The sequence below is a fragment of the Ranitomeya variabilis genome, chromosome 7 (genome assembly GCF_051348905.1).
Source record: "Ranitomeya variabilis isolate aRanVar5 chromosome 7, aRanVar5.hap1, whole genome shotgun sequence".
In the NCBI taxonomy this organism is placed as follows: domain Eukaryota; kingdom Metazoa; phylum Chordata; class Amphibia; order Anura; family Dendrobatidae; genus Ranitomeya; species Ranitomeya variabilis.
In genome coordinates this window covers 126,151,334-126,176,820 of record NC_135238.1, presented here as the reverse complement: position 1 = coordinate 126,176,820, position 25,487 = coordinate 126,151,334, and the positions used below count along the sequence as shown (strand labels likewise).

The window sequence follows — 25,487 nt, the reverse complement described above, 5'->3', positions numbered from 1 at the left end:
GGCACCAGGGGATCCTGCGTTGCGCAATGTGGATGCGTTTTTTCTGGCCTTGGGCTTGCTGTATGAGGAACCTCATTTGGAACTTCAGGCAGAAAAAACTTTGATGTCCCTATCGCAGGGGCAAGATGAAGCTGAAATTTACTGCCAAAAATTCCGTAAATGGTCTGTGCTTACTCAGTGGAATGAGTGTGCCTTGGCGGCTACTTTCAGAGAGGGTCTTTCTGATGCCATTAAGGATGTTATGGTGGGGTTCCCTGTGCCTGCAAGTCTGAATGAGTCCATGACAATGGCCATTCAGATCGATAGGCGTCTGCGGGAGCGCAAACCAGTGCACCATCTGGCGGTGTCCACTGAGAAGACGCCAGAAAACATGCAGTGTGATAGAATTCTGTCCAGAAGCGAGCGGCAGAATTTTAGACGGAAAAATGGGTTGTGTTTCTATTGTGGGGATTCTACTCATGTTATATCAGCATGCTTTAAGCGTACTAAAAAGCTTGATAAATCCGTTCCCATTGGCACTTTACAGTCTAAATTTATTTTGTCTGTGACCCTGATTTGCTCTTTGTCATCTATTGCTACGGACGCCTATATCGACTCTGGCGCCGCTTTGAGTCTTATGGATTGGTCCTTTGCCAATCGTTGTGGGTATGATTTAGAGCCTTTGGAGACTCTTATTCCTCTGAAGGGGATTGACTCCACCCCATTGGCTAATAATAAACCACAATACTGGACACAAGTGACTATGTGTATTAATCCGGATCACCAGGAGACTATTCGTTTTCTGGTGCTGTATAATCTACATGATGATTTGGTGCTGGGATTGCCATGGCTGCAGTCTCACAACCCAGTCCTTGACTGGAGAGCTATGTCTGTGTTGAGCTGGGGATGTAAGGGGACTCATGGGGACGTACCTTTGGTGTCCATTTCATCATCTATTCCCTCTGAAATCCCTGAGTTCCTGTCTGATTATCGTGACGTCTTTGAAGAACCCAAGCTGGGTTCACTACCTCCGCACCGTGAGTGCGATTGTGCTATAGATTTAATTCCGGGTAGTAAATACCCAAAGGGTCGTTTATTTAATCTGTCTGTGCCTGAACATACTGCTATGCGAGAATATATAAAGGAGTCCTTGGAAAAGGGACATATTCGTCCATCGTCATCTCCCTTAGGAGCCGGTTTTTTCTTTGTGTCAAAAAAAGACGGCTCTTTGAGACCATGTATTGATTATCGGCTTTTGAATAAAATCACGGTTAAATATCAATACCCATTGCCGTTGCTGACTGATTTGTTTGCTCGCATAAAGGGGGCCAAGTGGTTCTCTAAGATTGATCTCCGTGGGGCGTATAATTTGGTGCGGATCAGGCAGGGGGATGAGTGGAAAACCGCATTTAATACGCCCGAGGGCCACTTTGAGTATTTGGTGATGCCTTTTGGTCTTTCTAATGCCCCTTCAGTCTTCCAGTCCTTTATGCATGATATTTTCCGCGATTTTTTGGATAAATTTATGATAGTGTATCTGGATGATATTCTGATTTTTTCGGATGATTGGGACTCTCATGTCCGGCATGTTAAGAGGGTTTTTCAGGTTTTGCGGTCTAATTCTCTGTGTGTCAAGGGTTCTAAGTGCGTTTTTGGGGTTCAGAGAATTTCCTTTTTGGGATATATTTTTTCTCCCTCTTCCATTGAGATGGATCCTGTCAAGGTTCAAGCTATTTGTGATTGGACGCAGCCCTCTTCTCTTAAAAGTCTTCAGAAATTTTTGGGCTTTGCCAACTTTTATCGTCGATTTATTTCTGGTTTTTCGGATGTCGTTAAGCCATTGACCGATTTGACTAGACAGGGTGCTGATGTTGCTAATTGGTCCCCTGATGCTGTGGAGGCCTTTCAGGAGCTTAAGCGCCGTTTTTCTTCTGCCCCTGTGTTGCGTCAGCCTGATGTGACTCTTCCTTTTCAGGTTGAGGTCGACGCTTCTGAGATCGGGGCTGGGGCAGTGTTGTCGCAGAAAAGTTCTGACTGCGCCGTGATGAGGCCTTGTGCCTTCTTTTCCCGTAAATTTTCGCCCGCTGAGCGGAATTATGATGTTGGGAATCGGGAGCTTTTGGCCATGAAGTGGGCGTTTGAGGAGTGGCGCCATTGGCTCGAGGGGGCCAGACATCAGGTGGTGGTATTGACTGACCACAAAAATTTGATCTATCTTGAGACCGCCAGGCGCCTGAATCCTAGACAGGCGCGCTGGTCATTATTTTTCTCTCGGTTTAATTTTGTGGTATCGTACCTACCGGGTTCTAAGAATGTTAAGGCGGATGCCCTTTCTAGGAGTTTTGAGCCTGATTCACCCGGCAACTCTGACCCCACAGGTATTCTTAAGGAGGGAGTTATCTTGTCAGCCGTTTCTCCAGACCTGCGGCGGGCCTTGCAGGAGTTTCAGGCGGATAGACCGGATCGTTGTCCGCCTGATAGGTTGTTTGTTCCTGATGATTGGACCAGTAGAGTCATCTCTGAGGTACATTCTTCTGCATTGGCAGGTCATCCTGGAATTTTTGGTACCAGGGATTTGGTGGCAAGATCCTTCTGGTGGCCTTCCCTGTCACGAGATGTGCGAGGCTTTGTGCAGTCTTGTGACGTTTGTGCTCGGGCCAAGCCTTGTTGTTCTCGGGCTAGTGGATTATTGTTGCCCTTGCCTATTCCTAAGAGGCCTTGGACACACATCTCGATGGATTTTATTTCAGATCTGCCTGTTTCTCAGAAGATGTCTGTCATCTGGGTGGTGTGTGACCGTTTTTCTAAGATGGTCCATTTGGTTCCCCTGCCCAAATTGCCTTCTTCTTCCGAGTTGGTGCCCCTGTTTTTTCAAAATGTTGTTCGTTTGCATGGTATTCCTGAGAATATCGTTTCTGACAGAGGAACCCAATTTGTGTCTAGATTTTGGCGGGCATTCTGTGCTAGGATGGGCATAGATTTGTCTTTTTCGTCTGCTTTTCACCCTCAGACTAATGGCCAGACCGAGCGGACTAATCAGACCCTGGAGACATATCTGAGGTGTTTTGTGTCTGCTGACCAGGATGATTGGGTTGCTTTTTTGCCATTGGCGGAGTTCGCCCTCAATAATCGGGCCAGCTCTGCCACTTTGGTGTCCCCGTTTTTCTGTAATTCGGGGTTCCACCCTCGATTTTCCTCCGGTCAGATGGAATCCTCGGATTGTCCTGGAGTGGATGCGGTGGTGGAGAGATTGCATCATATCTGGGGGCAGGTGATGGACAATTTAAAGTTGTCCCAGGAGAAGACTCAGCTTTTTGCCAACCGTCACCGTCGTGTTGGTCCTCGGCTTTGTGTTGGAGATTTGGTGTGGTTGTCTTCTCGTTTTGTCCCTATGAGGGTCTCATCTCCTAAGTTTAAGCCTCGGTTCATTGGTCCGTATAAAATATTGGAGATTCTTAACCCTGTTTCCTTCCGTTTGGACCTCCCTGCATCCTTTTCTATTCATAACGTTTTTCATCGGTCGTTATTGCGCAGGTATGAGGCACCGGTTGTGCCTTCCGTTGAGCCTCCTGCTCCGGTGTTGGTTGAGGGTGAGTTGGAGTACGTTGTGGAAAAAATCCTAGACTCCCGTGTTTCCAGACGGAGACTCCAGTATCTGGTCAAGTGGAAGGGATACGGCCAGGAGGATAATTCTTGGGTCACTGCATCTGATGTTCATGCCTCTGATCTGGTTCGTGCCTTTCATAGGGCCCATCCTGATCGCCCTGGTGGTTCTGGTGAGGGTTCGGTGCCCCCTCCTTGAGGGGGGGGTACTGTTGTGAATTTGGATTCTGGGCTCCCCCGGTGGCTACTGGTGGAATTGAACTTGTGACATCATCTTCCCTGTTCACCTGTTCTGATTAGATCTGGGTGTCGCTATATAACCTGGCTTCTCTGTTAGATGCTTGCCGGTCAACAATGTTATCAGAAGCCTCTCTGTGCTTGTTCCTGCTCCCAGACATCTACTAGATAAGTTGGACATTCGTCCATGTTTTGTTTTTGTATTTTGGTTCCAGTTCACAGCTGCAGTTTCGTTACTGTGTCTGGAAAGCTCTTGTTGATCAGGAATTGCCACTCTGGTATTATGAGTTAATGCCAGAGTCCTAAAGTAATTTCTGGATGTGTTTTGTTAGGGTTTTTTACTGACCATGAAAGTATGCTTTCTGTCTTCTGCTATCTAGAAAGCGGACCTCAAATTTGCTAAAACTATTTTCCTGCTGCGTTTGTTGTTTCATCTCATATCACCGCCAATATATGTGGGGGGCCTCTGTCTCCTTTTTGGGCATTTCTCTAGAGGTGAGTCAGGTCTTATATTTCCCTCTGCTAGCATTATTTAGTTCTCCGGCCGGCGCTGGGCATATAGGGATAAAAAGTAGGACATGCTACCTGGCTACTTCTAGATGATGCGGTAGGTTTAGTTCATGGTCAGTATAGTTACATCTTCCAAGAGCTTGTTCCTATTGAGGCTTATGCTAGTTCTCTGGCCATGGAGACCATGACACAAGACATGACTACTAAATTTCGGAGTAGGGGCTATCCCCCCACCCTCTTGACAGAATCAAAAAATCCCCCTCCTCGACCGGCTAGGAGGACCCCTGACAAACGTATCCCCTTTGTCCATTCATACCACCCGTTTTCTTTCATTCTCCATAAAACCATCAGGAGACACTGGCATCTCCTGTCCACAGCCCATCCTGACATACCAGAGTTCAGAGAACCCTTTCTACCATGCTTTAGGAGACCTCCGAACCTGAGAGACAACCTGGTTAGAGCCGATATTGGGTCTAAACATCCACATAGACAGACCTTCCTCTCACGACCAAAAACCGGCACCTACCCATGCCTACATTGCGCACAATGCAACAACATTCAAAAAGGTAACAGCTTTCAACATCCCAGATCTGGTAAAACATTCCACATTAGGCATTTTTTCACCTGTGAGTCGTCCTACGTCATATATCTCATCAAGTGCCCGTGTGGACTACTCTACATTGGTGAAACTACACAATCGGTTAGAGATAGGATCTCGAAGCACAAGAGTACTATCCGCACCAATAACCTACTCCTCCCTATTCCATACCATTTCCATACGCAGGGACATACTGTTTCACAACTAAAATACCAAGTCATAGACCACGTACCACCTCCTAGACGAGGTGGAGACAGAGTCACTCTACTTAAAAAGAAAGAGGCCTACTGGATACATACACTGGAAACCCTCTCTCCCAGAGGCCTGAACCGTGATTATGAGCTCATGGCATTTGTATAAGTGATGTCTTCATTAACATGCATTGTTATTAATTTGCTCTTCTTTGTCCCTTCAGAGCCGCCTCTATTGAAATTACCACTACTATGGATCACGGGCACTGTTCCATTCACTTGCCATCACTTCGCTCTGGATCGTCACGTCCCTCCGTTTTTTGTTATACCTAACTCCATCTGTTCAATACTTATATATCACAGCACTAATTGCTATATTCTGTTGATATAATAATAAAATCATTCACATCTATCATACCATGTGTCACCGACCTGTCTGGGGCTCTTTTTCATTGTTATGCGCACCTTATCTACTCATATGGGGCAATCTTTTTACCATTTTCCCTCGGGATGTCCTTGTCTGGTTAGCATATACATTATTCCTCTCTTTTTTAACATATAGGGTTTCCCTTGTACACATTACATCTATCCATACTATAGTATCACTATAGTCTAATATACCATGGTCAAACTGTATATGTGCTCTCAGTCTATGTATCCAGCATACACACTTGCGCCTATTGACATGCGCAGTAGTATGCTTATCACCACTTCTCCACCTCCAATATGGCGATTACTGATAACCACCTATGATACTGGCTACTTCCGGTATGTCACTTCCGCCCCTCTTTGCCCACTCTCAGAGCGGTATTGTGACATTTCAGCCCCCTTCCTCTATGTCTCCCCTGGCGCATTTATCACAAACAGAGACCTTGGGCCCCCTTCTCAATATAAGCAATCGGCTCCTATACTTGCGCATATGCGCAATACAACATCTAACACTACCCCTCCACCTCCAAGATGGCGATTCCAAGCCACCATTCATGTGACCGGGTACTTCCGGTTCGTCATTTCCGCCCATCCCCACTCGCATGCAGAGCGGTATTGCGCTCCTACAGTCTCCTATTCCACGCCCTCCTGGCGTAGCTGCTATAAATAGAGCCCCTTAGCCCTCCCCTTCACACCACATACAGCGGTGGACGCCGCGACGATAAGCCCACATACAGGTAATTATGTATACCTTCCTCCACTTCAGACCGACTTTTTAAGGTCAGTACAATGAGTTTCCTTTCTCATTTTTTCCCCTTTCTCACCTTGTCTAGGCTTAATATCTTTCTCCCATTATTGGGGAGTCCGTGCTATATCGACTCACTTTCCTGGTAGGTACCAGTACATGTTCTTACCCCCCTGTGGGATACTTTTTGTGATATCCACTTACTTTGGTCCTCATCTACTCCCAGACAGGTCATATAGTCACCTTCCTCTGATATTATCCCAAATTACGGTATGTACTTCTTTATCACTGGATCACCACTGTGCCATGCTATAGGTCACTCTTCCAGACACACAGATCCTATGCACTACTATAAACTGCCATAATCATGTGCTTTGCATATGTTGTATATACTTTGGTTTTGTTGTTATTTACATGTGTTGTATTTTCCCAATGTTTTATTGTACATATACACTTGTTTCAGTTACTGATGAAGGTCCCGTTACGAGACCGAAACGTTTTGTTGGATTTGGGACGCAATAAATCTATTGTTTCTTCACACCATTAAGTTGAGTGCCGGGTTTTGTATTTTAATTTAATAACAGTAATGCACATCACGTAGTCATCCAAAGTACTGTATAATGCACAGCCCATAGTCACGGATATAGTACAATGCACATCCCATAGTCATCCATATAGTACTATGGCCACTGATTTAAAATAAATAAATACTCACCTCCCATCCGCTCCCCCCGCCGTAAGGCATCCTTTTATGAAACCAGCAGCTGACTTCACCTTGAGACGGGAGCGCATGATGTCACAGATGTGCACCCCCAGTCATGTGCATGCTGACATCAGCTGCTGGCCTCTGATTGGCTGGCAGAGTGTATTGCGGCCCATGGACCCAATGGGTCTGTGCTGTGCAATACAATTCAGCTGGGTATGTATCTGCAGGCGCACATCCAGTTGATGTTTCTGCTGGTGTTGGTGGGCCCCTGGCCCGTGGGGCCCGGTCACAGCTGCTACCGTGTTGATTTCTCCACTGGTTCTCTGGTGAATGTCAATCAAACACAGGTCCCACTAAATTATTTGGTGCTCATACCACCCCTCACAGAGTTTGGTTCTTACAATTTAGTATGAGACATGCACACCAATAGCACACTGGAGATTATTATGAAGGACTCTGTCAGTGGTTGATGTCTTTTTACTGTCCTGCACTGTTATTCCCTTCTAACAGCTTGTGTCCTGGTGTCTGCTCCATGCGCTTGAGACTGTGCTGAGTGACAAAGCATACCATCTTGCAATAGCACATAAAGATGGCCATCTTGGAGTAGATGGACTTTCTGTACAATCTGCATCTATCACTTCCAGAGAAAAATGAGCCAGGAATGGTAGAGTGTAATTGACTATGGCCACAACCTGCAAAACCATCCTTTTCTGGGGGTTGTGTGGATGTTGCCTCTCCAGTGCATTGCTTTTCACTTTCATTTTACCAGAGCAGCTAAAATTGATTCACAATGGATCTAATTGACTTGAGGCTAAACCGTGATGCTTAAGTGTCTCTTTAATATTTTTGAGTAGTGTATATTTTCTATAGAAGATCAATAGTATTCTGTATGTCTTCCCTGTAATTATCATGAGTCAATGTGATGTCATTCCATTCTGTTCCACTTCAGCTTGACATGTGGAAACCTGGTTATGTAGAGGAGATTGACCCTGGCAGAGAAGTGCATGTGCGAGTGCCATCATCACGCTTGTATGAGACCAAACAAATTCTACATCAAAAAAATATTTCCTTTAGGTACAGTATGTATCTTATAAGAGCAAATTTAAGAAATCTATGAAAGGCTATTTTTTTTTGAGAACGTAGAAAGGCCAGTGCATTACATGAGATCTGATATTATTGCATAGCCAAAACATTTCAGTAAATCTGCTGCATTCAGTTACGATGAACTTTGACATGTATTCTTGGTCCCATAGGCACTAGTCCCACCATGGACACACAATATTCTAATTGTCCCATTCTTATTAATGATATAGATCTTTTTATTTCATGGGTTACTGCACTATCATATCAACCATTTGTTCTAGCATTTTTAAGTGTACCACTACCTATCACATCTACCTCTGAATTACAGTAGTCCACTCCCAATCCCAGGGTCAATATGAATTTGGCAATTTCCAGATGCAGTCATCATTTTAATATTTTTTTGGTTTTAAACTTTTTTTTTTCATTTTAGTTGTAATTTAGTGTTATAGTACTCTCCCTACCACAGTATTTCCTCCCACTAGCCATTTTCTCTACCATATGTACAGCCTTTGTTTCATTGATATTTTAATATTTTTTTCTAGTGCACCTTATCAACTTTGTAATATTCCAGTCCTATAAGAGCAGCTTGTGTAATCACTGCATATTTCTAGGACAATACTGCTACTATATGCTTTCTTTAGGAGTACTAGTCCTTTTTCTGTAGACTTAAAAGAATGTGTGAATGAACAGGACATTTAATTACAATATTATAGGTTATAATAATGAATCTTTTGATATTTGTATTTTTTTTCCCCCCAAAAGATGATTTGCTATGAATTGATTCACTGCAAATCAAAAATATATCTCCAATTACTCTGAAAACATGTTTGTAACAATCTGGAGTCTACTGGGACTATATTGAATACTTTTCAAACTCTTTAAAGGGAACCTATCACCCCGTTTTTTAAAGATTAGATAAAAATAGTGTGAAATAGGGGCAGAGCTGGGCTTTACATTAGTGCCTTTTTGGTGCCTTTACACCCCCGTTAGGCTGCCGAAATACCTTTGTGAAGTGGCCGTTTTGTCCTGTCACTCAAGTTGGTCAGGTCGGATGGGCGTGGTCACAGCGCTGTTTCTCCCCCAGATCAGGCTCTTCATTACGTTGGTGGCGTAGTGGTGTGCGCATGTCCAAGGTCCCGAATCCTGCACAGGGGTGTGAAAATAGCAGCGATGTCCGTTATTCCATTGGTGGTCGGTGGGCGCGGCCATCTTGCTTTGGTTGCGCGTGCGCAGAAGCAGCGCTCTGCTGGCCGCGGCTTCACGAAAATGGACGCCGCGATAGCCATCTGCGCACGCGCGGATGCCCGCGGCCATTTTCCTGAAGCCGCGGCCAGCAGAGCGCCGCTTCTGCGCACGCGCAGCCAAAGCAAGATGGCCGCGCCCACCGACCACCAATGGAATAACGGACATCGCTGCTATTTTCACACCCCTGTGCAGGATTCGGGACCTTGGACATGCGCACACCACTACGCCACCAACGTAATGATGAGCCTGATCTGGGGGAGAAACAGCGCTGTGACCACGCCCATCCGACCTGACCAACTTGAGTGACAGGACAAAACGGCCACTTCACAAAGGTATTTTGGCAGCCTAACGGGGGTGTAAAGGCACCAAAAAGGCACTAATGTAAAGCCCAGCTCTGCCCCTATTTCACACTATTTTTATCTAATCTTTAAAAAACGGGGTGATAGGTTCCCTTTAATGGAAACACACCCCCTTACTTATGTCAAAGTGAACTCAACATAAATGGCTCTGGGTAATCTGATAACAGCTGGTTTTAACTTCTGTCTTGCCAAACACTATCTGTAATATTTATTTAGTGTATTTAAAATGTAACTTCTTATCTCTATTCCTAATCCATGAGATCTCACTATCCAGATTCACCACAAAATGGCTGCTGCATTTCATGCTTCATCTTTTATACAGGCTATGATAAGCACCCCCCTGATTGCATGGTCTATATCATGTGATGTGTTAGCTGCAAGGCATTATAGGAATCTCATATGGCCACACTGTAGATCAAGTGAGCCTTCCATGGCTCATGCGATCCTCTGCTTTGTGCAAAATGTTGGTGGGCATTTTTTGCAATTTCAACAGGTCCAGTGAATTTCCTTAAATCAAACATGAATTTGATTTAGGTCAAATTGATTTGCTGTTCTATAGTTATGATTACCAACTTTGAAAACTTAAACTATTGCATTTCCCAGCCCCAAACCTTATTTACAAGCATATTATTCAATAGGGCAATGTGGATTTTGCAGTTAAAAAAAAATCAATCAAATAGTCTTACAAAATTTAAAGAAAAAAAGTATTATGAAATCAAAAATATCAAACTAAGATACCAGTATCTCACCATGTTATCTTATTTTTCCTATTTCCTATATTTTTCCTATTTTTTCAGTGTTCTAATAGCTGATGTACAAAAACTTATACGGGAGCAATTTGTTGTTGAAAACAGACAAAAGAGATCATTGACTTCATTTGATTATACAAAATACCATCCAATGAATGAGGTAAGAAGGGGCTTTTTTGAATAGCATGCCAAATTTTTACAGTATACAAAGCACCCAGGCTTTGAAAACAGATAAAAGGGAAACAAATCTTTCATACTAATCCAAATCCCTGATGGACTTAGAACATGGTGGGTTCAATGTCACTAACGTTGATGGAAAAACATTTAAATTTGTGAGTCTTCAGCGGTTGATACATTTTAATGGCTAACTGAAAAGATGTTAATAAATAGCAAGCTTTATTACAATCTTTTCAGTTAGCCATTAAAAGGCATCAACCACTGAAGACACACAAATTGTAATATTTTACTATCTACTGGCTAACACGGTACAAAGGTGTATTTTTCCTGAAAATTTAGTGGGGTAGACTTGTTCTAGAAAAAACACAAGTAAATATTTGTCCTATCATGAGATTCTTCCATATTGCTCCATAGCATCTGCTTTATTTTATTATTTTGTATGGTTGTTTATGACTTTGCATGTTTTCTTTTTAACCCTTTACACGATATTAAGCATACACATTCTACTAAGGTCAGCACCTGTAGCGAAGATTTTTTTACACACTTTTCTCTCAAGGACACTAAATAAAAATGTACATTTCACATTTAGCTCCCCCTGTGTACAAATTACCCACAACCAGAGAGAGAAAATTGCGGAGCTATGAAAAGCACACACGGTGTTTCATAAAAAAGGTTCTATAAAAAGGACTAAAAAAGGTATCAATACTAAAAATAGAAAATCAAGAAATGAAAAGATTAATGTAAATCATTCACCTTGAGTATACTGCCCCATCTGAAGGCAATATAAAGTATTGAAATTCTAATTCCATCAATGAGTTGATTTTTTTTTTTTTTTACAAAATCTCTGATTACTATGGTCAGCAGTGGGTTCCTTTATTTTATGTATGTGTTGTGTGATGCCAAGAAGAGATAAGTGAACTGTGCACCAATCTCAAATTCGGCACGAACGTTGCACACTCAGATTCGTGTTCAGATTCTAGACCATTTTCCTCAAAATTGGCAAAATTTGACCAAAGTTCAGTAAATGATTGAGTTTCCACTAATGTTTTTGTTAGTACTTTGCCTAGAACACTGGTGCTGTATGATAAATGGGGCGGACATGTTTTATGATAGGAAGGGGTCTGTATAGATCAGAAGAGCAGCGGACTGTTATTCTTTTTTTTTTTAAATTAACTTATTGTGTGGAGATTCCGGCAGCCAATCAGGTCGCAAAAACCATACACAATGTCCAGACACAAGGGCTTGTGTCATTGGCTGCCGAAGTCACATGTCCCTCTCCATTTAAAAGCACCATTTTGTCACTGCAACGGACAGTAGATACTCAAACATATAAATCTGGAGTGCTAATTCTGTAGTACACCCGCAACTTGCCAGTTCAGCCTATAAATCCTTTGTGCTAATTATGTGGTCCAGCCACCAGTCCACATTTTAGCATCTAAATCATTTGTGCTAATTATGTGATCCAGCCACCCGTCCACATTTCAGCATTTAAATCCTTTGTGCTAGTTGTGTGTTTCAGCCATCAGTCCACACTTCAGCATCTAAATCGTTGTGCTAATTATGTGGTCCAGCCACCGGTCTACATTTCAGCAACCACATATTTTGTGCTAATTCTATTGTCCCGCCATGAGTCTACATTTTAACATTGAAATCCTTTGTGCTAAATGTGTGGTCTAGCGGGTGTGGTCTAGCCACCAGTTCACATATCAGCATATGCATCTATTGTGCTAATTTTGTGGTCCAGTCACACTGTCTTAGCAAATACAGTTAGGTCCATATATATTTGGACAGAGACAAGATTTTTCTAATTTTGGTTATAGACATTACCACAATGAATTTTAAACAAAACAATTCAAATGCAGTTGAAGTTCAGACTTTCAGCTTTCATTTGAGGGTATCCACAATAAAATTGGATGAAGGGTTTAGGAGTTTCAGCTCCTTAACATGTGCGACCCTGTTTTTAAAGGGACCAAAAGTAATTGGACAATTGACTCCAAGGCTATTTCATGAACAGGTGTGGGCAATCCCTTCGTTATGTCATTCTCAATTAAGCAGATAAAAGGCCTGGAGTTGATTTGAGATGTGGTGCTTGCATTTGGAAGGTTTTGCTGTGAAGTAAACATGCGGTCAAAGGAGCTCTCCATGCAAGTGAAACAAGCCATCCTTAAGCTGCGAAAACAGAAAAAAACAAGCCGAGAAATTGCTACAATATTAGGAGTGGCAAAATCTACAGTTTGGTACATCCTGAGAAAGAAAGAAAGCACTGGTGAACTCATCAATGCAAAAAGACCTGGACGTCCACGGAAGACAACAGTGGTGGATGATCGTAGAATAATCTCCATGGTGAAGAGAAACCCCTGCACAACAGCCAACCAAGTGAACAACACTCTCCAGGAGGTAGGCGTATCAATATCCAAATCTACCATAAAGAGAAGACTGCATGAAAGTAAATACAGAGGGTTCACTGCACGGTGCAAGCCACTCATAAGCATCAAGAATAAAAAGGCTAGACTGGAATTTGCTAAAAAACATCTAAAAAAGCCAGCACAGTTCTGGAAGAACATTCTTTGGACAGATGAAACCAAGATCAACCTCTACCAGAATGATGGAAAGAGAAATGTATGGCGAAGGCGTGGTACAGCTCATGATCCAAAGCATACCACATCATCTGTAAAACACGGCGGAGGCAGTGTGATGGCTTGGGCATGCATGGCTGCCAGTGGCACTGGGTCACTAGTGTTTATTGATGATGTGACACAGGACAGAAGCAGCCGAATGAATTCTGAGGTATTCAGAGCCACACTGTGTGCTCAGATCCAGCCAAATGCAGCCAAACTGATTGGTCGTCGTTTCATCCTACAGATAGACAATGACCCAAAACATGAAGCCAAAGCAACCCAGGAGTTAATTAAATCAAAGAAGTGGAATATTCTTGAATGGCCAAGTCAGTCACCTGATCTCAACCAAATTGAGCATGCATTTCACTTGTTAAAGACTAAACTTCAGGCAGAAAGGCCCACAAACAAACAGCAACTGAAAACCACCGCAGTGAAGGCCTGACAGAGCATCAAAAAGGAGGAAACACAGCGTCTGGTGATGTCCATGAGTTCAAGACTTCAGGCAGTCATTGCCAGCCAAGGGTTTTCAACCAAGTACTAGAAATGAACATTTTATTTAAAATTATTGAATCTGTCCAATTACTTTTGGTTCTTTTAAAAACAGGGTGGCACATGTTAAGGAGCTGAAACTCTTAAACCCTTCATCCGATTTTAATGTGGATACCCTCAAATGAAAGCTGAAAGTCTGAACTTCAACTGCATCTGAATTGTTTTGTTTAAAATTCATTGTGGTATTGTCTATAACCAAAACTAGAAAAATGTTGTCTCTGTCCAAATATATATGGACCTAACTGTAAATACTGATTGTTAATTTAGTGACAGGTGATTGACAGATCTGGGCGGGGAAATAAGCATTGTGTTCGAGGTGTACGTGGGGTAGGTGGTAATGTTACTGAAAGCTCTACTGAACAAACACCGGATCATCCTATCCAAAGGCAACTCACAACTTCTGATACTGGAAGGGCTAGTCGACTACCTTTCTTTGGCAGCTATACAGGGGTATGCCTTGTACAAAATGTGGAGACTCCAAGTTGGGTCTCCATCTGTTGGGTTGCCTGTAGTGGAAGAGGTCTAAGAGCACCATGCCTACACCTGTCACTCATCCACCTCTTATTGATCAATTTGTAAGCTAGAAATGCTGGGCCAGGCTCATCCCATCCATCCATGCTGCACCATTGCCATTATAAAATTTCTACAGTGGGTCAATTGATGCCACTTTTCTGCTGTCTCACCCTAACTTTTTGGAAATGCTTGGACTCCAAGTTTGGTCTCCTTCATGCATGTTGCCATTAGCAGTATGGCTCCCACATCGATAGGCCTGCACTTACTTTCAGTCAACAACCTCTGTTTCTATCCTTAAATGTTTTTTTCACCAATTGTAGTCTATGTAGCTGATATATGTGCCACCTGAGTATAGCTGATATATGTGCCACCTGAGTATAGCTGAGTAGAAAAGCAGTTTGAGCTGTTGCCTGAGGTACCAGGGCTCCCAACACAGCAGGTCTACACAAGTCCTTCACCCACCTCTTAATTTCAACTTAATTTCAAAGCTGTAAATGCTTGCCCAGACCCTGTCTCATGCATGGCCCATGCCTGACTGCTGCGCCATTATAAAATTTCTACTCTGGGTCAATTGATTCCACTTTTCATGGTGTCTGACCCTAACTTTTTGGAAATGTTTGGACTTCAATTTGGTCTCCTTAATGTGTGTTGCCTGAATTTGGCAGGGCTCTGAGAGCACCAGGTCTACACCTGTCACTCAATTACATGTTACTGGTCAATGTTTCAGCTAGAAATGCTGGTCTAAGCCCTGCCCCATGCATCCATGCTGCTCAATTATACTATTTGTATTCTGGGTCAATTGATACCACTTTCCTGGGATCTGCCCTTAATTTGAGCTGTTTTGGCAGCTTGTGGGCCCACATGAAGGTGTATATGCATTTGATTTTGCCTCCCATTGAGTTTAGTGGGGTTCAGATACATTCGGCAAACTGTTTGGCGAACTTTCGGAGAACATTGGGAAGTTCTCTGAACCTAACCAAACTGAACCTTAAAAGGTTCGCTCATCTCTAGTGTCAAGTCCTTGATATTCATTAAAAATGACTAGCCCATCAACCCTCATTGGCAGCTATCTGCGGATGTACAATATAGGGAGAAAGCTGTAAACCGAGATAGAACTGGGCTTCTTACAGCTCATATATGAGGACTAAAGAGATAACTAATACAGTTCTGAAAATGCTGTAATCAGCACATTAGCCTGGAATCATGGGCTCTAAAACCACTTTATGCTGCCTTTAACTGAGCTCCCATATTGAAATTACCCTTTGCATTGGAAAATGTAAATATTGTAAAATATGTTTTTAAGTAAATGTTTAATTTAAATGCATAAAAATACACCTAGTAAGACAATTATTTTTAGAAAATAGGAGAAATCCATGTCAAATTAGGTATTTTTTTTAGAATATAGTCAAAATCCTGTTTAGTACACTATAGAATATGTCAGTATTAGGGATGAGTGAACCCAAACACAGATATTTAAAAGGATGTCCAGCTAACCATTTAGGTTTGGATGCCTAATACAGATTGTTGAAAGGCTGTGCAGCCAATCCTCAAGATTTTAGGCTGTGGGCACTTCCTGATCATAACAGCTTAAGTATTGGTATGGCTATGATTGGCTGGCGCACCACATGACCTGGCCTGTATAAATGTCGGATCATCAGTGCTACCGCTATTCTACTCTGATTATTGTATGATCAGGATGTAGCTGCAGCGAGGGACAGAATTTAACTGCACACTCTGCAAAAAAGCCTCTTTGTGTATTCTGTACATGTCTCATTTGGAGTACTGTGCCAAAAAGCCGCTGTGTGTTCTCAGCACCCATATCTATGGGAGTACTGTACCAAGAAGCAACTATGTGTACTATGCACCCATATCTGTGGGAGTACTGTGCCAAAAAGCTGCTGTGTATATGCTGCACCTGTACCTCTGGGAGTATAGTGTCAAAAAACCTCTGTATGTACTCTGCATCCTCGCATGTGCGAGTGCTGTGCCAAAAAGCCTCTGTGTATACTCTGCACCCCTGCTTGTGGGAGTACTGTGCCTTAAAGCATATGTGTGTACTCTGCAACCCTGCCTGTAAAAGTACTGTGACTTTAACCCCTTCGCGACATGCGCCGTACTAGTACTGCGCTGCCGGCACTGCATTTGTGCCAGCAGCAGTACTAGTACGGCGCACCGATCACCGCGGTCTCGCGCTGAGCGCCGCGGTGATCGGGTGCGGGTGTCAGTTGTATATGACAGCTGACACCCCGCAGCAATGCCCACGATCGGCGCTAGCGCTGATCGCGGGCATTTAACCCCTCTGATGCCGCTGTCAGTAGTGACAGCGGCATAGAGGGGGATCGCGCAGGGACGGGGGCTCCCTGCGCTCTCCCACCGGAGCAACGCGATGAGATCGCGTTGCTCCGGTGATCCGGAAGGAGACCCCGGATCCAAGATGGCCACGGGACTCCTTCTGGGTCATGAAATGACCTGGCTAGCCGGCGCCTGCTGAGAGCTGCAGAGAGCAGGCGCCGGAAAGCTTCCTAAACTTGCCTGTCAGATCGTTGATCTGACAGAGTGCTATGCACACTGTCAGATCAACGATCTGATCTAATACAGTGATGTCCCACTCTGGGACAATAGTAAAAAGTAAAAAAAAAAAAAATGTATAAAAAAAAAAATCCCCAAATAAAGGAAAAAGTGGAATAACACGTGATCAAAAAGACAGATATAAATAACCATGGCACCGCTAAAAACATCATCTTGTCCCGCAAAAAAAAAGCTGCCACACAGCATCATCAGCAGAAAAATAAAAAAGTTATAGCTCTCAGAATAAAGCGATGCAAAAACAATTATTTTTTTATATAAAATAATTTTTATTGTGTAAAAGCGCCAAAACATAAAAAAATTATATAAATGAGGTATCGCTGTAATCGTACTGACCTGAAGAATAAAGCTGCTTTATCAATTTTACCACACGTGGAACACTATAAACGCCCCCCCTAAAAGAATTTCAGGAATTGCTGGTTTTTGTTCATTCCGCCTCCCAAAAATCGGAATAAAAAGCGATCAAAAAATGTCATGTCCCTGAAAGTGGTACCAATAAAAAAGTTAACTCGTCCCACAAAAAACAAGATCCCAAATGACTCTGTGAGCAAAAATATGGATAAATTATAGCTCTCAAAATGTGGTGATGCAAAAACTATTTTTTCCAATAAAAAGCATCTTTTAGTGTGTGATGGCTGCCAATCATAAAAATCTGCCAAAAAAACGCTATAAATGTAAATCAAACCCCCCTTCATCACCCCCTTAGTTAGGGAAAAATAATAAAATTTAAAAAAATGTATTTATTTCCATTTTCCCATTATAGTTAGGGTTAGGGCTAGGGTTAGGGTTGGGGTTAGGGCTAGGGTTAGGGTTAGGGTTAGGGCTAGGGTTAGGGTTAGGGCTAGGGTTAAGGCTAGGGTTAGGGCTGGGGTTAGGGCTGGGGTTAGTGTTTCAGTTAGAATTGGGGGGTTTCCACTGTTTACGCACATCAGGGGCTCTCCAAACGCTACATGGCATCCGATCACAATTCCAGCCAATTCTGCTTTGAACAAGTAAAACAGTGCTCCTTCCCTTCTGAGCTCTGCCGTGCGCCCAAACAGTAGTTCCCCCCATATACAGGGTATCAGCGTACTCAGCACAAATTGGACAACAACTTTTGTGGTCCAATTTCTCCTGTTACCCTTGGGAAAATAAAAATGTGGGGGCTAAAATATCATTTTCGTGGAAAAAAAATATTTTTTATTTTCACGGCTCTGCGTTATAAACTGTAGTGAAACACTTGTTGGTTCAAAGTTCTCACAACACATCTAGATAAGTTCCTTGGGGGGTCTAGTTTCCAATATGGGGTCACTTGTGGGGGGTTTCTACTGTTTAGGTACATCAGGGACTCTGCAAATGCAACATGATGCCTGCAGACCAATCCATCTAAGTCTGCATTTCAAACGGCGCTCCTTCCCTTCCGAGCTCTGCCGTGCGCCCAAACAGTGGTTTCCCCCACATATGGGGTATCAGCATACTCAGGACAAATTGCACCACAACATTTGGGGTCCAATTTCTCCTGTTACCCTTGGGAAAAAAATTGCGGGCTAAAACATCATTTTGTGGAAAGAAAAAATTATTTTTTAATTTTCACGGCGCTACATTCTAAACTTTAGTGAAACAATTGGGGGTTAAAAGTGCTCACCACACATCTAGATAAGTTCCTTAGGGGGTCTTCTTTCCAAAATGGGGTCATTTGTGGGGGGTTTCTACTGTTTACGCACGTCAGGGGCTCTCCAAACGCGACATGGGTTCCAATCTCAATTCCAGCCAATTTTGCATTGAAAAGTCAAACGGCGCTCCTTCCCTTCCGAGCTCTGCCATGCGCTTAAACAGTGGTTTATCCCCATATATGAAGTATCAGCGTACTCAGGACAAATTGCACAACGACTTTTGGGGTCCAATTTATCCTGTTACCCTTGGGAAAATAAAAAATTTGGGGCGAAAAATCATTTTTTGTGAAAATAAATGTGACATTTTTTTTACGGCTCTACATTATAAACTTCTGTGAAGCACTTGGAGGTTCAAAGTGCTCACCACACATCTAGATAAGTTCCTTAGGGGGTATACTTTCCAAAATGGTGTCACTTGTGGGGGTTTCCACTGTTTAGGCATGTCAGGGGCTCTCCAATTGCGACATGGGTTATGATCTCAATTCCAGCAAATCTTGCATTGAAAAGTCAAATGGCGCTCCTTCCCTTCCGTGCTCTGCCATGTGCCCAAACATTGGTTTACCCCAACATGTGGGGTATCGGCGTACTCAGGACAAATTGTACAATGACTTTTGTGGTCCAATTTCTCCTGTTACCCTTGGTAAGATAAAACAAATTGGATCTGAAGTAAAAATTTTGTGAAAAAAAAAGTTAAATGTTCAATTTTTTTTAAACATTCCAAAAATTCCTGTGAAGCACTTGAAGGGTTAATAAAGTTTTTGAATGTGGTTTTGAGTACCTTGAGGGGTGCAGGTTTTAGAATGGTGTCAATTTTGGGTATTTTCTGTCATATAGACCCCTCAAAGTCACTTCAAGTGTGAGGTGGTCCGTAAAAAAAATGGTTTTGCAAATTTTGTTGCAAAAATGAGAAATCGCTGGTCAACTTTTAACCCTTATAACTCCCTAACAAAAAAATTATGTTTCCAAAATTGTGCTGATGTAAAGCAGACATGTGGGAAATGTTGTTTATTAACTATATTATGTGATATAACTCTCTAATTTAAGGGCTAAATTTTCATAATTTTCGACAAATTTCTGTTTTTTTCACAAATTAATGCAAGTCATATCGAAGAAGTTTTACCACTATCATAAAGTACAATATGTCACGAGAAAACAATGTCAGAATCACCAGGATCCGTTGAAGCGTTTCAGAGTTATGACCTCATAAAGTGACAGTGGTCAGAATTGTAAAAATTGGCCCTGTCACTTAGGTGAAAACAGGCTTCGGGGTGAAGGGGTTAAGCCTCTGAGTGTACTCTGCAACCCTGCCTGTATGAGTACTGTGACTTTAAGCCTCTGTGTGTACTCTGCAATAGGGTTGAGCAAAACGGATCGGACAATTTCAAAAATCGCCGACTTTCGGCAAAGTTGGGTTTCATGAAACCCAACCCGATCCTAGTGTGGGATCGGCCATGCGGTCGGCAATCAGCGCCAAAGTCGCATTTTGTATGACGCTTTCAGCGCCATTTTTCAGTCAATGAAGGAGGATGCAGAGTGTGGGCAGCGTGATGACATAGGTCTCGGTCCCCACCATCTTAGAGAAGGGCATGACAGTGATTGGCTTGCTTTCTGTGGCGTCACAGGGGCTATAAAGGGGCGTGCACGCCGACCACCATCTTACTTCTGCCGATCGTAGTGGAGTGCCCCCAGACGCAGGGCCGCAGGGTACTCGGTACCAGGCCTCTCTGTCTCTGTCTTGGGGTCGTCACGGTGGCTAGACCCAGTCCGTGACCCTGCTAAGGGGCGTCCAATGAAAGGTGATGGTGCGTAGTGCAAGACGCGATGAATAATGAGGACACAGGGTTGCAGTCTCTTTACCTTTTGACTGAAGGCTTCGGGATCCACAATCCAGAGCACTGCTAACAGGGCTGGCTGAGACCGGCCGGTCCGAAGGCACATCCAAAGTTTTCTTTGCAGGTGGAAATCAGTGCCTACCTTCTAGTGCCTGTGTGTTGTAGTACCTCCCTGCTGAGCACCACGGGATAGTCCTCACAACTGTTGTGTCTGTTTCTGATGTTCTTTCTCCGTCCCCCAGATGATATGGCTAGGACGCACCCGTATGACGGGGTAGGCCTGGAGTTATTCTGGGACCCTAGAGACGCCCCTCTCCCGCAATTGCCTCCTTTGTCTTCGTTAGGTGATTTAGGTGAGACAGCCAACCTATAGTTAACTGTCCTGCCGCTGTTTGAAGTAGTACGTAGAGTCTCTTACTTCCTCGGTGCTCCGGCCACCGGCTACGCGCCTCAGAAGGATGTTGCCACAGTCTTAAGGGCACGACTCCTTCTGGTTCTATCTCCTCTGCGCTGTGATCTCGCTTCTCACTTCTCCGCAATATACTCCGCTTTCGTATCCTCTCTAAGGAGCCTGCCGCTATACCTTACAGGCACAGCTCCTTAACGATCTGTCCTTTTTGTTAGGCTAGGATCCCACCCCTGACAGGTCCTCTCCCGAACTCTCCCGGGCTCTTTCTGTCTAACTTCCTGTCCAACCGCCAGTTTTACCAGAGTGTGAGGAGTGGCCTAATAGATAGAACCACCCCCCTGGTGGCCGGAGTGTGGAGTGTAGTGTGTGTCTGTGATACCTGGTCAGGTGAACTCTTTTAGTGCAATCAGATGTAACATCACTCCCCTTAGTGGCAGAGCGACATTACTGCAACGACCAGGACTCTGGGGCGCTGCAGTAGCATGGGGAGAGATTGCTGCAGCTTCATAAGAAGGGATATAGTTAGGGAGGGAAGATTAACCCCCAAACTGCTTGTGCTGTAGCGATCTCCACTGTCCAACACCACCCTTGTTTTGCAGGGACAGTGGAGGCTATATTTTTGTGCATCAGCTCTGTAGCTTATTAGGCTGCCTTATAAGGCTCCCTGATAGCTGCATTGCTGTTTGCACGCTGCTGTGCAAACCAACTGCTTTTTTAAAAGCAAAAATCCTGTTGCTCCTTTCTGCACAGTTATCTTGTTTATTTGTCCACACTTTTGTGTGCAGCAGTCCTTTTTATTGCTGCCATACTTGTCCTGAGATCATTGTAGGGAGATTGAAATTGTACTACGGTTCTTCTATTTTTTCATATATCTTCCTGCCACTTGCTGCCACTTACATTGCATTGTTTTATACACTGGGCCTGAGTTTTGGTTCAGCCTCCCCCCCAAAAAAGGGAGATTCAAATTCTCACAAAGTGGATATATTTCAGTCCTGCTAGATTGTCGTATGTCAGCCAGCCACTTGATGCCACTCACATTGCGTTGTTTTATACACTGGGCCTGAGTTGTGGTTCAGCCTCCCCCCCAAAAAAGGGAGATTCAAATTCTCACAAAGTGGATATATTTTAGTTCTGTTAGTTTGTCGTATATCAGCCAGCCACTTGCTGCCACTTACATTGTGTTGTTTTATGCACAGGGCCTGAGTTTTGGTTCAGTCTCCCAACAAAAGGGAGAGTTAAATTCTCAACAAGTTTATATACACTGTGGTGCAGTGACCCACGTTACAGCCAGGGGGCACTGTGTGTGTGCTTCAAGATGCGCTTGGAGGCATAAATTTGATGAGACTAAGTCCGGCAGGAGTGTTAATGGCCGGTGTGTTTGTTGCAGAGGAAGACACTCTGTGCTGTCAATCTAAAGTTTGGTTGGTGTGCTGGGACCTGTAGTCCCACAAGTTGTTGTGTAATGCTATTGGGAGATTGGCAGGGCTAGTTATGAGAGATGGGAGGGTCAAACTAGCCACACACACCCACACTCCCACCCAGTGGAGTGGTTACAGGTATGTAATGTGACCAGGGTGTGGGTCACATGTGCCTGGGAGGTTCCTGTGCAAGGTCCTGGACGGTCGGTGTTGGAGACTCCTGGTATTGGAGAAGTCATGCAAGCACCTGAGACCGTGGACCTGATGTACGGTCAGTGTTGGAGGCACTGAGACCGTGAGTCCTGCAATAGCCTGGGTGTTGGATTGTCCTGAAGTGGGCTGGAGTCCTGGAAGCACTGCTGAGGCTATGGACTGAATGCTCGAGGGTGTTGGATTGTCCTGGGATGGGCTGGAGTCCTGCAAGCACCTGGTAAGGCTGTAGGTCCTGTATGGTCAGTGTTGGAGGCTCCCTGCTGGTGGAGTTGTCCTGGAAGCACTGTGAGACCGTCGACCTGGACAGTCCATGTTGAGGACCTGGGACTGACGTGAAGTCAGCATGAGGAGTGGAACTCCTGAAGGTAACCCTGGACAAGGGGATTGTAATATGTGGCAGAGAAGTTTATCTGCTGCATGAATAGACTGTATGTCATGTGGTTTATGACGTTTAATAAACCGGATACGACCAGAATTGTGTGTGGTACCATGCCTGAGTGCTTGAATTTTATGCCAAGCGAGTGTCCCCCTATACACTCAGGTAGCATATCACCACATTTGGTGTTTCGAATGCGGCAATGGTCCAAGAAGCACATGTTGCAGCGCTGGCTGATCTGAGCCAGAGGAGTAAACAGTCTGAGAACCGTGTGTAACAGGCAGGAGTCTGTCCTATGCTGACTGGGGTCAGTGAGAGACTGTGAAGTTTTTTTTCTCAAGTCAGCTTGCTGTGGCTCGGTGGGGTCACGAAGGTGAGAAGCGTCTTGCTGTGGCTCGGTGGGGTCACGAAGGTGACAAGCGTCTTGCTGTGGATCAGTGAGTCCACGAAGGTGACAAGTGTCTTGCTGTGGATCGGTGGGTTCACGAAGGTGACAAGTGGCTTGCTGTGGATCGGCGGGTCCACGAAGTTTGCAGTGGAGCCGTGCAGAGCCTTGTGGAGTGTAGCTGCAGTTGCAGCAAGAGGTTCAGCAGCAGCGGCTTGTGATTGCCAGCAGGAGCTGGTGAAGAGTTGAAAAAAAAACATTTTTTTTGTTTTGCATTCTCTTAAAGGGCCAGTGTGACCCGAAGAGACGTGTTTTTTCCTGTACTGTGTGAACTGGTGCCGGAGAATACTGTTGTGTGGTGTCCCTAAAAGGGGTTAGTGTCTCAAAAATGGTGTGGAAAACCCAATCAGGGATAATTGCCCAAAAGGGGGCGGAGTCCCAAAAAGGGGCGGAATCCAAAAAGGGAGTTGGTGTCCAAAAGGGGGTGGAGTCCCTTAAGGGGGTGATGACTCTAAAGGGGACAGAGGCCCAAAAGGGGGTGGAGTCTCCTGAAACTAAAAAGGTGACACAAACGGACTGTTGCCACCAAACACAATGGTACTATGTGTGTCCAATTTGCCATGTGAACTACCCTCCTGGTAAGAAGCTGCGTGGGTGTGTTCTAGAGTTGAACGCAGATGTAGAGGATGTTTTTGGTCTGGTTGATTCGGTGAGCCCGGTGACCCTGGTAAGGGCTGTAGAAGATAAATTTGTAATGTCTGAAAGGAAGATTGAGGTCACATGCATCCATGGGGACACTAAGGTTTATTCAGTGGCCTTGGTGCAACTCGAGACGGTCAGGGGCCATACAAGTCTGGAGGCTGCCATAGTTGCAAACTTACCTTGTCCAGTGATAGTAGGCCGGGACTGTAAGTTATTCTCAGACTTGTGGAAGGAGGGCGTTCCTCTACAGTAGGAGGATGGAAGTCTGTCTGTTGTTTCAGGGGCATACATTAAGTCAGTAATACATCCCAGAATTGACGGGTCAGACATTGGGGTGACCAGTGTGAAGGGTTCGTCTGCCCAACTTACCGACATGATGTCACCTGACGTGTACCCCAAAATGACTGACAGTGATCTGGTAAATAAAACCTGTGAAGCTGACACCTGATTAGAAAGCAACTTGAGCGTTCACCATGTTGTGGGGCGTGACACAGACTCTGGGGGTGACTGTGACGTTTCATTTCCAGTAGCAACCACTAGAGCTGAGTACGAAGTTGTGCGGACAGAAACACTGACACAGGGGAACGACAGTGCTCCACAAGGTAAAGTCAGGATGGCAGGGGCAGCCATAACAAAAATTATGACCTGTGTAAGGGGTGACTGCGGGTTACAGGATGACCGATTGGGTGTTGGTGACTCCCATTCAGATGATGACGCCAGTGGAAAAGAGTGCAGTATAGCTGACTCAAGTGCAAGTGGCAACTCTTCCTCCCATCGCCGGAGACGTAAAAGAGGCAAAGGGGCTGAACAAATTGCACCCTCTGAGAAGGTTGATAAAGAGGAGGTCCAGGATCTCGCTAATGAGTTGTCTCATGAGAAGCAAAAGGTGACAGATTTACAGGCCGAGTTAAGGCATCTGAGACAAGCAGCTGAGCACAGGGTGGATGAGCTGGAGAAGGAAGTCTCTGAGCTCCGAGGTCACCTGTCAACGTGGCAAAGTGTGAATAAAGCCTTAAGGGAAGATGTGAAAGAGCTCAGAGAAGCATTAAGTGGGCTTCTGCAAGAGAAGGAGATGCTGGTCACAGACTCACAGCGGCGGTACCAGAGTGGTAACGAGGTGAAGCTGCCAGTGCCCATCCTGGCCAGGGATCTGGAAGAGTGTAAAGCGGAGGAAGAATTGGCACTAAAAACAGAACAAGACAGTCACCCGGTCGTGACAGACGTCTTGGTGGAAAGGTCAGAGGCAAAAAGGGGCCTTCTGTCTATGAAGAGAGTGAGACCCCGCTCTTCAAGATCGTGATTGATGTACCCGAAGAGGTGCAAGAAGCCTGCACCAATGAGGATGTGCATGAGGCCTTTAGAAAAGCAGTGGAAGCATGTAGTGTGCACTGAGCACCAGAGACTAAACAGTTGGTGATATTGTCGAATATGGAAGTCACAGTGAAGTGGGTGGCTATCATGAAGGATATGCACCTACAATGTCTCCATACGAAACAGATGGTCTTGTTGAGAAAAAAGGAAGCAGCTCGACGTTTGGAGCATACCAGGAAAGCTCAAAGTCAGCTGGGCTTTGTGGAAGACATTGTTCAAGTACCCAGAAGTCTGGTGGGGAAAGTCATTGGA

The 25,487-nt window shown here is 44.4% G+C and overlaps 1 protein-coding gene across 2 annotated transcripts in view; it reads left to right on the top strand.

Annotated features, from left to right (window-relative positions):
• Positions 1-25,487, top strand: part of LOC143786367 (carboxypeptidase O-like) — a 302,348-nt gene that overhangs the window by 77,096 nt on the left and 199,765 nt on the right. Inside the window, exons 3-4 of one of the 2 annotated variants that reach the window (XM_077275702.1) lie at positions 7,948-8,072; positions 10,483-10,594. The exons of the other annotated variant lie outside the window; for it this stretch is intronic. Of the exons in view, the coding sequence (XP_077131817.1) occupies positions 7,948-8,072; positions 10,483-10,594 (237 nt within the window). The remainder of the gene's footprint in view (positions 1-7,947; positions 8,073-10,482; positions 10,595-25,487) is intronic. 2 annotated transcript variants of the gene reach the window in all.